The sequence below is a fragment of the Saccopteryx bilineata genome, chromosome X (assembly GCF_036850765.1).
Source record: "Saccopteryx bilineata isolate mSacBil1 chromosome X, mSacBil1_pri_phased_curated, whole genome shotgun sequence".
Taxonomy (NCBI): Eukaryota; Metazoa; Chordata; class Mammalia; order Chiroptera; family Emballonuridae; genus Saccopteryx; species Saccopteryx bilineata.
Window position 1 is genome coordinate 131,943,388 of NC_089502.1, and position 16,007 is coordinate 131,959,394.

General features: G+C 49.1%; 1 protein-coding gene across 5 annotated transcripts in view; it reads left to right on the top strand.

Annotated features, from left to right (window-relative positions):
- Window positions 1-16,007, top strand: part of MAP7D2 (MAP7 domain containing 2) — a 134,814-nt gene that overhangs the window by 60,149 nt on the left and 58,658 nt on the right. For all 5 annotated transcript variants that reach the window (XM_066250094.1, XM_066250095.1, XM_066250096.1 and 2 more), the window contains exons 2-3: window positions 10,666-10,743; window positions 11,791-11,954. In XM_066250094.1, the coding sequence (XP_066106191.1) occupies window positions 10,666-10,743; window positions 11,791-11,954 (242 nt within the window). The remainder of the gene's footprint in view (window positions 1-10,665; window positions 10,744-11,790; window positions 11,955-16,007) is intronic.

Consider the following 16,007-nt stretch of genomic DNA (forward strand, 5'->3'; position numbering starts at 1 on the left):
GTCACTTGAGTTTTTTGAGACTTTGTTTCTTTAATCTCAAAATAAATGACCTCCCCCCTAAAAATAATGGTCACTAACATTTAATGAGCATTTTTTCATAATGGGAAGTTCTTCACATACATAATTCCATGTAATCACAATAGCTATTTATCATAATAAATTATCATTTATTGGCAGTGTTTTATCCCCTCCCCCTTTTAACACATAGCAACAGATTTATTTTTCTTTTAATTTGGCAACAATTTTTTTTCCTGTGTGTGATAGTCAGAGAGAGGGACAGATAGGGACAGACAGACAGGAAGGGAGAGAGATGAGAAGCATCAATTCTTCGTTGTGACACCTTAGTTTTCATTGACTGTTTTCTCATATGTGCCTGATTGGGGGGATACAGCAGAGCAAGTGACCCCGTGCTCAAGCCAGCAACCATGGGGTGATGTCTATGATCCCACGCTCAAGCTGGCAACCTGGAGCTCAAACTGGTGAGCCCGTGCTTAAGCCGGATGAGCCCATGCTCAAGCCGGAGACCTCAGGGATTTAAACCTGCGTCCTCCGTGTCCCAGTCTGATGTTCTATCCACTGTGCCACCACCTGGTCAGGTGCCAACACTCATTTTTTGCTCCCCAGTTTTATAAAGTATAATAACAGAGCTCTTGAGAATGTGTGGTAAGGACACATACCTTTGCGTTCTATTAAAAATGCTTTGTTGGATCATCAGCATAAGGGAAATGCAAATCAAAACCACGGTGAACTACTACCTCACACCTGTTATTATAGAATGGCTGTTATCAGTAAGACAAGAAATAGCAAGTCTTGGAGAGGCTGTGGAGAAAAAGGAACCCTCCAACACTGCTTATGGGATTGTAAACTGGTACAGCCACTATGGAAAACAGTGTGGAGGGTCCTCAAAAAATAAAAAATTGAGCTATCATATGATCCAGCAATCCCTCTCTGGGTATCTACCTGAAAAATTTGAAGAGTTATTCTTAGAGATACATGCATCGCTATATACATTGCAGCGTTAGTCACAAAAGCCAAAACATGGAGACAAGCCAAGTGTCCTTCCCCAGAGGATTGGACAAAGAAGATATGGTATGTATATGTAATGGAATACGGCTCAGCCTTAAAAAAGATGAAATATTGCCATTTGCTACAACATGGATGGATCTTGAGAGTACTATGTGAAGTGAAATAAGTCAGCCCTGGCCAGGTAGCTCAGTTAGTTAGAGTATCGTCCTGAAACACCAAGATTGCAGGTTCGATCCCCAGTCAGGGCACATACAAGAATCAACCAATGAATGCATAAATAAGTGGAATAACAAGTTGATGTTTCTCTCTCTCCTGCTCTCTCTCTAAAATTAAATTTTAAAAAGTCAGATGGAGGACAAGAACCATATGGTTTTACTCATATTTGGGATATAAAACAAAAAGCAACAAACAACAAAAAAATAAATAAATACAGACAACAGAATAGTGGTTACCAAAGGGAAGGGTGGTGAAGTATATGGTGACAGAAAAACACTAACCTTTGAGTGGTGAGCATGCAATAGTGTACAGAAGTCATAAAGTTGTATACCTGAAATTTATATAATGTTATTAACCAGTGTGTTATCCTAATAAATTTAATTTTAAAAATGTTTTGTTGGAACCAGATCTATTATTAGGATATTTTCTTTTAATGAGAGAGAAAGAAGAAGGGAGAGAGATGAGAAGCATCAACTTGTTGCAGCACCTTAGTTGTTCATTGATTGTTTTCTCATCTGTGCCTTGACCAGGGGGCCACAGCAGAGCAAGTGACCCTTTGCTCAAGGCAGTGACTTTGGGCTTTAGGCCAGCGACCTTTGGGCTTCAAGCCAGTGACCTTTGGGCTCAATCTAGTGACCATGGGGTCATGTCTATGATCCCACACTCAAGCTGGCAACCCTGTACTCAAGCTGCTGAGCCCACACTCAAGCCAGATGACCCCATGCTCAAGCCAGGGACCTCAGGGTTTTGAACCTGGGTTCTTGGTGCTCCAGGTCATCGCTCTATCCACTGCTTCACCACCTGGCCAGGCTCATTTGGATATTTGAGAGGAAAATGTACAACCAGTACCTTGGGGGACTTGGAAGAAGGTCACAGGTGGGATTAACTCTTTCAGAAGCCCTGGGGGGTGCCGTCCAGCAGCCTGCAGGTAGAAGCCCTCCAGGCAGTTCGGTACACACCCCAGTGGGAGGAGCAGGCAGAGGACAGTTCTCAGTCCTGCTGCTGCTGTACCTTAGAGTCACATGGGAGCTTTGAAAATACTAATGTCCTGGCCACACCTGTGTCAACTAGGTCAGCCTCTGGGAGGGAGGTGCGGGTACCAGTAGGTTTTCGAGCTCCCCGGTGATTGCGTTGTGTGGCCTCGGTGGAGAACCAGCGGTTTCCCTGGACTGAGACAGATCATCACAGCTGGCATTTGACTTCCCAGTTGGTGAGCTCTTCACTCCCCGCCCCCTTTCTTTTTTCGGGACATTGCCATTGCATGGCTGTGAGTATGATTGGGAAGAGTGCTTTAAAATTCATTTAATGCAATTAATTTTTTAAAAGTCGAACACAACTGGCTTCCCCGAAAAACTTTATGTTTCAGTAAGTGGTTATTACCAGTACCATGAATAATTAACTAATATCATCTCATTAATATTCTAGTGGGAGATTACCTCGGGCTAATAAAATTCCTTTGAAAATTAGTTTTTAAAATTGTGTTGTTGCATCCCAAGGATAACGAACAGAAAGTTATTCCAAGCAAAAGCAAATCAGTGAGGTATGGGATTTTACGCTGTTATGTTAACATAAAATGGTTGTTTAGCAGCTCAGAAACATTTCACTCATTTCCTGTAGGGATGAGTCACAGGCAAAGACCCTCATTTCCGGAGAGTGCCCATCGCCTGAATGCTGTTCTCCTGGGAAGCAAAACTGCATCAAGAATGGGGTAGGGGGCCTTGGCCGGTTGGCTCAGTGGTAGAGCGTCGACCTGGCGTGCAGGAGTCCCGGGTTTGATTCCCGGCCAGGGCACACAGGAGAAGCGCCCATCTGCTTCTCCACCCCTCCCCCTCTCCTTCCTCTCTGTCTCTCTCTTCCCCTCCTGCAGCCAAGGCTCCATTGGAGCAAAGATGGCCCAGGTGCTGAGGATGGCTCCATGGCCTCTGCCTCAGGCGCTAGAATGGCTCTGGTCACGGCAGAGCGACGCCCCAGATGGGCAGAGCATCGCCCCCTGGTGGGCATGCCGGGTGGATCCTGATTGGGCGCATGCTGGAGTCTGTCTGACTGCCTCCCCGTTTCCAACTTCAGAAAAATACAAAACAAACAAACAAACAAAACCCAAATGGGGCAGGGGTGCCTCTGCCATGGGTGCCCCTTGTGCTCCTCAGTGGGATGCCTCTTCTCCTCCCTCTTTGTCTTTGAATTCCTCCCAGGGCTTGAGACTTGGGGCAGTTTTTTTTAAATTAAACTTTATGTTAAGGTCACTGTAGAGTCATATACCATTGTAAGCCATAGTACACAAAGATCCCAAGGACCCTGTACCCAGTTTTCCTCACTGGTGCTAATTTGCAGGACTGTAGTATGCTGTCACAGCCAGGATGCTGACACTGGGGCAGTCAATATAGAGGACATCCCATCACCACAAGAACCTGCCACGATGCCCTTGTATAGCCTTCTTCCCTTTCCCCGGCAAGCACTCTTCTCCATCTGTTCTTATGGGACGCAACAATAAAATTGGGTCTGGTCTAATAAAAGAGAGACAATAAATGTACACATAACATAAATGGGATGAAGGACAATTAGGTAGGAAAACGAAATGCTTTAAGACTTCAGGCCATACAGAAAGAAGGCTACCTTTTGGAACCAAACTCAGCACTGACTTATGAATACACTGTCTTGAAAGGACGTCTCCTGGTGGTGTTGGTGTTCAGGTATTAAGGTCACTTGCTGTGGCTCTGTTGATCATCTACCTTGATACCTCCGGCTGTGTTGCTGTGGTGATAACAGGTCAAGTCCATGTCCCGTAACAAACAGGGGCTATCTAGCATGTGCTACACCCCTTCTTCCCTAGGGATAAGCCCAGGGTCTCTCAGCAGAACCCCCTGGAAGGTCATCAAGAGTCGCAAGTGGAAGTTGGAGATGTGAGTTAATTACTTGCCTTCTCTTCAAATGGATGTCCTGGGAATGTTTTCTTGACAATTATTTTTTTTTAATTGAGGTAACACTGGTTAATAACATTATGTAAGTTTCAGGTGTACAACGTTGTAATTTGACATCTGTATACACTGTAGTGTGCTTATCACCAAAAGTCTAGTTTCCATCCATCATGGTGTAAGTGATCCCCTTTACCATTTCGCCCTCTCTCTACCTTCCCTTCCCTTCCCTTCCGGTAACCACCAATCTGTTGTCTCTGTCTATGAGTTTCTTTTTGTTTTGCTTTTCATGATTTCTTTTTTGCTTTATATTCCACATATGAATGCAATCATACTGTTCTTATGCTTTTCTGCCTGATTTACTTCACTTAGCATAATACCCTCAAGTTCTATCCATGCTGTCACAAATGGCAGTATTTCATATTTATGGCTGAGGAGTACTCCATTGCATGTAATACCTTCTTCATCCACTCATCTATTGAGGGACACTCAGGGTGTTTCCATATCTTGGCTATTATAAATAATGCTACAATGAACATAGGAGTGCATATATATCTTTTTGAATTAGTGTTTTTATATTTTTTAGATAAATACCCAAGAGTAGGATTGCTGGATCATACAGTATATATATATACAGTATATATATAATATTTACTGCGAGAGAGACAGGAAGGGAGAGAGCTGAAAAGCACGAACTCACAGTTGTGTCACTTTAGTTGTTCACTGATTGCTTCTCATATGTGTCTTGAGTGGGGGGCGGGGGGTTACAGCCGAGTCAGTGATCCTTTGCTCAAGCCAGAGACCTTGGACTTCAAGCCAACGACCTTTGGACTTGAGCTAGTGACCATGGGATCATGTCAATGAGCCTGCACTTAAGCTGGCGACCTTGGGGTTTCAAACCTGGGTCTTCAGTGTCCCAGGTTGATGCTCTCTCCACTGCACCACCACCAGTCAGGATCTGTTCTTAATTTTTTTTTTAATTCTTTTTTTTTTCCATTTTTCTGAAGCTGGAAACAGGGAGAGACAGTCAGACAGACTCCCGCATGCGCCCGACCGGGATCCACCCGGCACGCTCACCATGGGGCGACGCTCTGCCCACCAGAGGGCGATGCTCTGCCCCTCCGGGGCATCGCCATGTTGCGACCAGAGCCACTCTAGCGCCTGAGGCAGAGGCCACAGAGCCATCCCCAGCGCCCGGGCCATCTTTGCTCCAATGGAGCCTTGGCTGCGGGAGGGGAAGAGAGAGACAGAGAGGAAAGCATGGCGGAGGGGTGGAGAAGCAAATGGGTGCTTCTCCTGTGTGCCCTGGCCAGGAATCGAACCCGGGTCCTCCGCACGCTAGGCCGACGCTCTACCTCTGAGCCAACCGGCCAGGGCCTGTTCTTAATTTTTTGAGGAGCCTCCATACTATTTTTTATAATGGCTATACCAATTCACAATCCCAGCAGCAATACACAAGAGTTCTCTTTTCTCCACAACCTCTCCAACACTTATTTCCTTTTTGATAATAGCCATTCTCGCCTGACCTGTGGTGGCGCAGTGGATAAAGCTTCGAACTGGAAATACTGAGGTCGCCGGTTCAAAACCCTGGGCTTGCCTGGTCAAGGCACATATAGGAGTTGATGCTTCCTGCTCCTCCCCCCTTCTTTCTCTCTCTCTGTCTCTCTTCTCTAAAATGAATGAATAAATAAATAAATAAATAATTAAAAAAAATAGCCATTCTAACAGGTACGAGGTGATAGCTTATTGTGGTTTTGATTTGCATTTCCCTCATAATTAGTGACATTGAACTTTTTTTTTTGTGGCCTGTTGATCTGTATATTTTCCTTAGAAAAATGTCTGTTCAGATCATCTGGTTATTTTAAAATCAGGTTTGTTTTTTTGCTGTTGAGTTGTTTTAATTCTTTATAAATTTTGGATATTAACCCCTTATAGAAAGTATCATTTGTGGCCCTAGCCGTTTGGCTCAGTGGTAGAGTGTTGGCCTGGCTTGTGAATGTCCCAGGTTTGATTCCCAGTCAGGGCACAGAGGAGAAGTGCCCATCTGTTTCTCCACCCATCCCCCCTCTCCTTTCTATCTCTCTCTTTCTCTCTCTCTTACCCTCCTGCAGCCATGGCTCAATTAGGGCGAGCTGGCCCCAGGTGCTGAGGATGGCTCCATGGCCTCCACCTCAGATGCTAAGAAGAGCTCGGTTGCTGAACAATGAAGCAACACTCCAGGTGGGCAGAGCATCTCCCCCTAATCAGCTTGCTGGGTAGATCCCAGTTGGAGTGCATGTGGGAGTCTGTCTTCCCTCCTCTCACTGAACACAAAAAGAAAGAAAAAGATCACTTGCAAATGTCTTTTCCTATACGTTGGTTGCCTTTTTGTTTTGTTGATGGTTTCCTTGGCTGTGCAGAAGTTTTTTAGTTTTGTGTGGTCCTGCTTGTTTGTTTGTGTGTGTGTTTCCCTTATTGTTGGAGTGCTGACAGTTCTTTTAATCAGGAGAAGCAGATGCTAGGTGGAAGCGCGAGGCCCTCCTCCAGCCTTGCTCACTCAGCAAAACTCAGACCCGAGTGAGTTCTGAGCTCTTCCTTATGCACCTGTGCCCCAAAGCAGCTCCATGCGAAGGGAGAGAAGATGGAGCCGAGCCACCAGGCCACTCATTCAGTGCTGTTCGGCACGGGAGCCAGCAGCCTCATGTGGCTAGTGAGTGCATGCCTGAAATGTGCCCAGTGTGACTGAGGAACTGAGCTTTTAATTGCACTGAATTTTGAGCATCTTAAGTTTAAATGGCCTCCTGTGGCTTGTGGCTGCCATATATACCCTTCCTACCATGCCTCCTCCCCCCTCCCCTGCACCCCCCTCCCCTTGGTAACTACTTCACTTATATCTGTGTTCATGAGTCTCAGTTTTATAACCCACCTATGTGTGAAATCATACAGTTATTAGCTTTTTCTGATAGACTTTTTTCACTCAGTATAATACTCTCAAGGTCCTTCGTGCTGTCGTAAATGTCACCATCTCATCATTTCTTATGACTGAGTAGTATTCCATTGTACCACATCTTCTTTATCTAGTCCTCTATCAAGGGACACTTTGGTGGTTTCCATGTCTTGGCCTTTGTGAATAATGCTGTGATGAACATGGCGGTGTATGTGTCTCTTTTTGTTTGTTTGTTTGGTTTTTTGTTGTTGTTGTTGTTTGTATTTTTCTGAAGCTGGAAACGGGGAGAGACAGACAGACTCCCGCATGCGCCCGACCGGGATCCACCCGGCACGCCCACCAGGGGGCGATGCTCTGCCCCTCCGGGGCGTCGCTGTGTTGTGACCAGAGCCACTCTAGCGCCTGGGGCAGAGGCCAAGGAGCCATCCCCAGCGCTCAGGCCATCCTTGCTCCAATGGAGCTTCGCTGCGGGAGGGGAAGAGAGAGACAGAGAGGAAGGAGAGGGGGAGGGGTGGAGAAGCAGATGGGCGCTTCTCCTGTGTGCCCCGGCCGGGAATCGAACCCGGGACTTCTGCACGCCAGGCCGACGCTCTACCACTGAGCCAACCGGCCAGGGCCGTATGTGTCTTTGTGTAGCAATGTTTTCGAGCTCTTAGGGTAGATACCTAGTAGAGGGATTGCTGGGTCATATGGTAGTTCTATTCTTAATTTTTTGAGGAACCACCATACTGGGTTCCTTTGCTGCATTATAGTTCAATTTGTTGAAATTCTAAGGGGAGAGATCAGAAGTATCTCTCATGCTGCCATTACTCTGACGTCAGTCTCCCATTGGTTGATTGTATGTACCCTGACTGGGGATTGAACCCACAACCTTGGCCTATTGGGACGACACTCTAACCAGCTGAGCTACATGGCTAGGGCTAGCTTCTCCGCTTCTGTTGGTGTGACCTCAGACAAGTTAATTAACCCCTCCATGCCTTCCTTTCTGTACATATAAGAGGAGGATCATGGTAGTGATCCAGACAGTACACTCATCCTTAGTAACTGCTCTGTTGTTACCTCCGGTTATGATGAAACAGTGGTGATAACTATCACCATGGTAATGAAGATTTCCCAGCAAATTACTTGAAACTGTAACTCTTACAAAGGCCCACAAGGAGGCAGCCTAAGATCATGTATGTCCATGGAACAGCCAGTACCCTATATGTCAAGTTTCAAGGTAATGTGGTCAATTTCAAATATGTCTGGCTCTTTCTTTCTTTCTTTCTTTCTTTCTTTCTTTCTTTCTTTCTTTCTCTCTTTCTCTCTCTCTCTCTCTCTCTCCCTCCCTCCCTCCCTCTCCCCTTCCTCCCTTCCTTCTTTCCTTTCTTCTTTCTCTCTCTCTCTTCTTTTCTCTTCTTTCTTTTTCTCTAAATCTTTTGAATGTTTATTTTGTTGATTTTAGAGAGAGGGGAAGGGGGAGAGACAGAGACAGGAACACTGAGCTGCTCCTGTATGTGCCCTGACCAGGGACCAAACCAGCAACCTCTGAGCTTCAGGATAATGTTCTAACCAACCGAGCTATCTTGCCAGGGCTCTTTCTTTCTTTTGTTTAAAGAACACTTTCAGTGGTTCTTAGATGTTACAGTAGATATGGAGCAGGCCCATTAACTCCTGGGGGTGGCATGGACAATACAGAGAGGCATGTCCTTGGGCACAAGCATCTGTCCAGGGCTCCTAGACTTCTGTTTGTAGCTTTCTACACAGAACATAGTCTTACTAATCAAATTCTTGTAGTAGAGACAAAAGCCTGAATGTATTTAGAAAAAAAGAAACCTGGTTTTATCTCCCTGCTCCCCTTCTACCGACTATATACCTGTCTTTGAGCATTGCGCCTGTCCTGGGGGCCACAAGGGACGGGGGCAGTGGCCTGAGCTGGATGGCTGAGAGGAGAACACAACAGCCAAGCAGAATGAAAATAGGCTTCCCCCATCGTGGGAGCAGAGCATGGAGGTTTGGGGACCTGCGGGGTCGTGAAGGTGGATGGGGTTGACAGAGGCAGAGGATGGGGAGAGAAGAAGTGCTTGTAGCTGGAAGGGGTATGGGAGAAAAGGGCAGTGCTGAGGTCAAGCTGGCAAGAGGGTTTGGGGTTCGATTGTGGGGAGCTTGCAGTGATGAGCTGAGAAGTCAGGCCTTGAAATTCTTTTATTTTGGGGGAGGGCTTGAAAATGTTGTTGGTAGCATCATAATGATTAAGACTTGACTGCAGCCACACATGGAGAGTGGCACTTGTCCAGGTTTGGTTTTCTAGTGCTTGTCTCTGAGCGTTGACTTCCCCTATCTGTGATTCAGGCTGCAACAGCAGGTGGGAGTCCTGACAATCCAGTGTTTCTCTCACCCACTCCTGTCCTGTTTCCCTGCTGCTCTGCAATCCAGGCCTCTTGGTGCCTCCTGGACAGTGTTAGGAGTAAAGAGGGACATATATAAGGTGACAGAAAAAGATTTGACTTTGGGTGATGGATACACAACATAATCAACAGTTCAAATGCTATAGAAATGTTTACCTGAAACCTATGTACTCTTATTGATCAATGCTACCCCCATTAAGTATAATTTTCTTAAAAAAAAAAAAAAAACCTTCATGAGAGGGGCCATGAGAGGTTGCCTTCATGAGAGGTTGCCATGGCAACAGGCATTGTGACGTCAGCGTGTCCTGTTACTATGGAAAGGTAGACTCAAGCTGGGAAGTGTTGGTTGTGCTAACACTGAAGCTGATTGTGAGTGAATGTTTTGTTGAAACATTATATAAAAAATAGTCACAAATGACTAATTGAGACAATGCTGCTCTAAATTAGTTCCTATCCTACAAGGGCAGTGAGAACTTCATCTCTGAGCAAGTTTGTTACTGTTCTATAGAAGATGGATAAGATGAATGGTGGTGAGGAGCTTCTGGGAGGCTTCCTGGACATTTCTGGGGAGGGAATGACACTATTTGTTCCATTTTATCTGTTGTAGATATTTAAGTGACAAACAGGAGTATATTGCTTTCTTGTGATTCTGAAATACTAAACTCAACGTCAGAGCGAACGTAGAACCAAAATCAAGCGAGGCCCATGGTCCTCAGTGTTCACCCGCGGAGCTCCTGTGTGTCCCTCGGCCGTTGGCACCCTTCAGGCACTAGAATGTTCACTGTCTGTGTAATGAGCGTGTCCACCTGCCTGCTTCCCCCTCCCTTGGGGGCTAGTGTGGGGAGGCCTTGGTGGGCTTCTCTGCCCATGCCAGGGTTCTCTGTCAATCACTACACTTTCTGGCCACTGCAGGGCCAGGTCTGGGACAGGAGACTAGGCAAAGGGCTTGGTTCTCCAAGGCTGGTGGTGGTGGGTGAGTGGCAGTCATGGCTGCTACTCCTCAGCTCTTGGGGCAGGTCGTGTATGTGGTGGGCTGTGTGTCGTGGGGAGTGATGGATAGGGCCTCTGAGGACGAAGCAATGGTGATGAATAGTGTGTACATGTCGCCTGACCCAGGGTGGGGACCCAGCAGCCCCTGGCACTCAGTGGGTATAGAAAGAGTGAAGAAGTGTGTTTCATTCCGTTTTCTTTCTTATAGGCATGGGCGGGTTTCTAAGATGCAATGAAAGACAAAGACTCGCTAAAGAAAGACGCGAAGAAAAGGCGAAGTGTATCGGTAAGTTGTGCACTTTGGCAGATGAGGTTCAAGGAAGCGGAGATGTGGCAGTTTCTTCCCTGAAGAGCCTTAGAAAGCTGTGGCTGAACTGGAAGAGAGCTAGGCAGCTGTTAGATGAGCATGGAGACCGGGGGGGAGGTGAGCCCACACTGCCTCTGGCACGTTCACAGGCCTGTAACTCTCCGAACAGCTCCTCTGCTCAGCCAGCGGACACTGCACCTGGCCGTGTTCCGGGCTGTGTTCTAGGGCTGTGCAGAGCACGAAGAGTGAGAACCAGAGGCACTTGCTGCCCTGCGCCCAGGTGTGCACGGGGTGCTCTCCCTCCCAGGCATCTAGAAGGGCCAGTTGAGGCGTTATCTGTGTTGAGGTGGGGAACCTGGCTAAGCAAAGCTGGGGATGGATAAGTAGGGTATGTCCCCACAGGGTGCTCTGAGGTAAGTAGATAGTGGTTTCCTCCCTGAATTGAGACAAATGAGCTCTCAAGTTCTCCTTGACTGCCTCCTGCTGGTCAGCTCAGGCGCTGCTTCCTCCAGGGAACCTGTCCCTGACTCAGCCAGTTGGAGTTAAAGCCCCTTTCTGCATTGTTTTGTGAGGAAGGCCGATCTTACTCGCTCAGTGACAGGTGTGTGGGCATGCGCAGATAACATGTTTGGAATGCATGGACCCCTTACAACTCACATTTCTCAACCAGTGTCTGGTTTACCCAGCGTGACCAGACTTACTTAAGGATAGCAATGGTAGTCTTGGGGGCACTGACTGTACACTTTCCATGCACTGTGTCACTGAGTCTTCACCGCACTGTGGTGCTGCAAACACGCCATCCCCATGTCACAGCGGAGGAAGCCGGAGCGGAGGTTCTGTGGCTGGCCTGCTCAGGGCAGCCAGCGAGTGTCAGAGGTGCCGGAACCGCGCCCCTCGGTCCCTGCAGCCTGAGCTCTCACCGGGCTCTTGTTTCGGGCTCACTCTTGCTTCTGCGTTTTTGCTCTCAACCCCAGTGGTGGAGGGTGCCCTGCTCATGCCCCCTCTCTGCCATTTTTCTTCCCCTAGCCGCCCGGGAGCAGCAGCTCCTGGAGAAGCAGGAAAGAGCGAAGCTCCAGTATGAAAAGCAACTGGAGGAGCGATGGCGGAAGCTCGAGGAGCAGCGGCGCCGGGAGGATGAGAAGAGGGCCGCCGTGGAGGAGAAGAGGAGGCAGAAGCTCCGTGAGGACGGGGTAAGGCTCCGGGCGCCCGCGCCCCCTGAGCAGCTCACACTGGGCTTGGCGCTCGGCCCCGTGCGCCCTGCCAGGTCTGCTGCACAGGAGTGGCCGGCTCCTTAGCCCTCTCCCGAGCGGTTCGCCCCTGCCAGGTCTGCATCACAGGAGTGGCCGGCTCCTTAGCCCTCTCCCGAGCCGTTTGCCCCTGCCAGGTCTGCTGCACAGGAGTGGCCGGCTCCTTAGCCCTCTCCCGAGCGGTTCGCCCCTGCCAGGTCTGCATCACAGGAGTGGCCGGCTCCTTAGCCCTCTCCCGAGCCGTTTGCCCCTGCCAGGTCTGCTGCACAGGAGTGGCCGGCTCCTTAGCCCTCTCCCGAGCGGTTCGCCGTGCGGCCTCTCAGCAGCATGACACTGTACGGTGGAAGCAGGGCTGGACTAGGAACAGAGACTTATCCATGCAGCTCAGCTGCTCACTTGCTCTGGGACCTTGGACGAGCCACTTGGCCTCTCTGGGCCTTGAACTGCTTGTCTCTAAAGTGAGTGGGTTGGATTTTGCAGTCGCCAAGGCCTCTTTCAGGGCTATAGCCATCTCTGACTCTAGGAGTCGGGGGGGGGGGATGCTGGGTAGGGGTCAGGTGAGGTAGACCTGGGGTTCTGCTGGGGGTTCCACTGGGGTTTCTGCTGGGGTTCCACTGGAGATTCCTCTGGGGGTTCCGCTGGGGGTTCCCCTGGGGGTTCCTCTGGGGATCCAGTCCTGCAGGGCAGACAGGAGGCTCGAGGAAGGGCTGTGAGGGTGGGAGAGAACTTGATCCTATTGTTACTCACTGCTGGAAAAATCAAATAGCCTGCCTTCAAATCCAAAGGTGCTAATATATTTTCATTTTAATGCAGTTCCTTGCTTTTAATTATTCTTTGTCTCCAGTTACCCTTTTAAAAAGAGATGGAATATAATTACCCCTATGGAGTCCTTTATTACTAAACTTTGAAAGTATATTTAACAAGCATATCTGGGATATAGGTTTTCTTAACAAGTATATTTTAAGGCTATAGTCATAGCTTTGTATCAGGTGATGATCATTTTTTATTCGTAAGTTATAATGACTCATCATTTAGTATGAACAACATAGAGGTTTGGTAATTGCCAGCATTATAGGATACAGAAATGTTTCTATGAATTCAGTATTTTTTAAATCTCGGCATGGTTTCTCATGATATATCTTTGCCCCTTTCTCTTTTTTAACTTAAAAACCATGGACATGCACGTGCACACACACAATTACATTCATCTTTCCCACAAAGCATTCATTTACATGAGGATTCCTCTTTGCAAATGAAGGCCGAAGCAAGGGTCTTTGCCACAGTTCGCTGTTGCTGACTGCAGGCTGATCGCTGTGAGGCTTCCTCTGCTCCCCACGCAAGTCCCAGCTCCACCACCAGGCAGCTGAGATTCAGGGGCAAGTCACTGAGCCCCTCATAACCCTCTAACTCAGTCTCCTCAGCCCAAAACAGAGGTCGGCACAGGAAAGATAGCAGGTGACTTGTACGGAAGTTCCCAGCGAAGCACCTAGCACAGAGTAATGCTCAGAAATGTTTGGTTCCCTTCAGTGATGTCAGCTGACCTCGGCTGAGGCAAGGTCAAGAGGGAGCTACACGGAAAAGATTAGGGCGCAACGTGTGTAGACTCAGAAGAAAGCCACAGAGCGCTAGGCTGCTTTAGTAACCCGGGACAGAGCTGTCCTTCGCCGGCCTGTGTGTGTTTGCCGTGAGTCCCTGGTCTCGCCCGCTTTCTTCCTGTCCTCCATTGCCTGACTCACAGCACATCTCCTTGCTCCTCACTCTCTCCATTTCGGTTCCTGACGTCCTGCGGGATTGCTGATTCCAGACCAAGTACGTGGCTCTTGCTTCTGTGTAGTCGTGGGAGACACTTCCTGAGCCTCTGACACACCTGAGTGCCGCAGGGGTCTGCGGGAGGCATTTTAAATCAAGCTCACAGACCCCCTGCTCTTGCAGATGAGGGAATGGCGTGCCAGATGGCTGGTCCTGATGCAGCTGAGTCGTCAGTGGTTGCGCATCCAGCTGACTCTGACTTTGCTTTGTGCGCTCCCTTTCACTCCTAATGTGGTCATGGGGGCACCAGGGGATCCTGCCTGACCCCCAGCAGCACAAACACAAGTCACACTTTTCCCGCTTCTCCCCAGACAGGACATGGCATGCATGCGGGACTGAGAGCCAGACCTCCCGCAGTCGGGGAGGAACGCTGGGAAGCAGCAGCTTCCCTCTGCCACCTGCTCCCAGCCTCAGGGCCCTGGAGAGCCTGGTGGAGCCCGGGTACTCTGCATGTGCAGGCCGGCCTGCTACCCACGTTGGCTTCGGCTCTGCCTGTGCCGAGGTCTGTTCGGCATTCTCGTGGGCGATTTTTGGAGAGAATGGCTAAGTCTCCACGTCGAGAGCCCTTTCCTAAGGAAACCCTCTGCAAACGGCCCCAGGGTCCACTGGAGGTCTCTGGGAGGGCTGCCGCCGTGGCCCGTGGCTGTGGAGAGTCTCCATTTGCTTGTCGGTGACAGAGTTTAGTTCTTTCTGTCACGTTCCGTCTCTGGCAGACAGGGCGAGGCCTCTGCAGGGTCCCTTCCACCGCAGCCCGTTTGGCGTCTCAAGCTTGGCGGAACTGTTTGGTTCTGAAGGCTGGTCGGGCCGTCCTGGGGAAGGGCGGTCCCGTGTCCCCTGCAGGTTCCCTTTCCCTCAAACCCCCTCATGCCCCAAAGTTCGAGCTTCCAGAACGGGCCCTTGTCACCTTCCTGGGTTAGGGCTGACCACACAGTGTAGTCCCCCATTCTTCAATTGGGAAGGATAGCTTCCCGGCTTGTGCTCCAGAAATAGGGTCTGGCAGAGCAACTGCCATGTTCCTTATGCTAAACAGGTCACTAGGATGGGCTTCTTTCAAAAACCAGCTTCCTCTCTGTAAGTTCTGACACATCACAACTTCTCCTCCTGTTACCGATTGATACCTAACAAGACTCACCAAACTGAGTGTAAAAACAACCAGTTTCTGAACCTAGCCTAAACAAAAACCTCACTAGGCTGAGGGCTGGCCTGTCTCACAGGCATTGGCTGGCGGGGGGCCATGGTGACTACATGGCCTTTCCTGTCAGAGGCGGATGTCTGGAGAAAGACCCTCTGTGGACCTCTGTGGAGGACCACGTGGGGGCTCGTTCCATGCTGTCCTCTCCAGTACGCGTGTAGCGAGGGCGCTGGAAAAGGCCCAGCAGGCCTCCTGCGCTGCCGGACGGGCTGTCTGAGGAACAGCGCCCGGCTGGGCCCTGCTGGAGTGTTTATACTGCCAGGCCAGCTCAGCAGGGCCCTCTGCTCGCGATTCTCCTCTGAATTCATCCAGTCAGTCCTAGGGCCAAAGGTCAAGGGATCAAAGGTGAGGTGTCATTCCTTCCTTCTACTAAGCCCCACACAATAGAGGACACTCTAGGGACAAGAATCTGCCTTGTCCTTTCCCCATCCTCTGTCGTTGGGAGAACCGGAGCTTGGCAGGAATTGAGGTATGCGGTATGCAGCTCTAGTATTGATTAATGCTGTTCTGATGTGATTGAACTTTCTCAAATGCTCTGTCATGCTCGGTCTTTCCTCTAACCAGCACTTCAGGACCTGCCGCACCCACGTGGCCTGTGACTGTGTCAGAAGTATACATTCTCAGCATTTTCCATCCCAGACCTAGGGAATCAGAAACTCTCGGGATGGCGCCCAGCATTGGGGTTCTAACAAGCCCTCCGGGGAACTCGGGGAACTCGGAGTCAGGCTGCTCAGACTGCCTTGTTGACAGCCCTCCTCTTCAAATTCAGATTCAGTTCACATTGGTTCAGGATTTACTATGCAAGTTATTATCTTGTAGATTTGAGTGGTCTGCTGATACAGGTAATGTTCCCGTTTTATAGATGAGAAAACCGTGCCCAAGCATGTTACACAATTAACTAACTCAAGGTGATAGGGTTAAAAAGTGGCAGGCGGAGGTGGGATTTGAATTCTTATCTCCTGATTCCAAATCTAGGATTCTTTCCATTCTGTCAC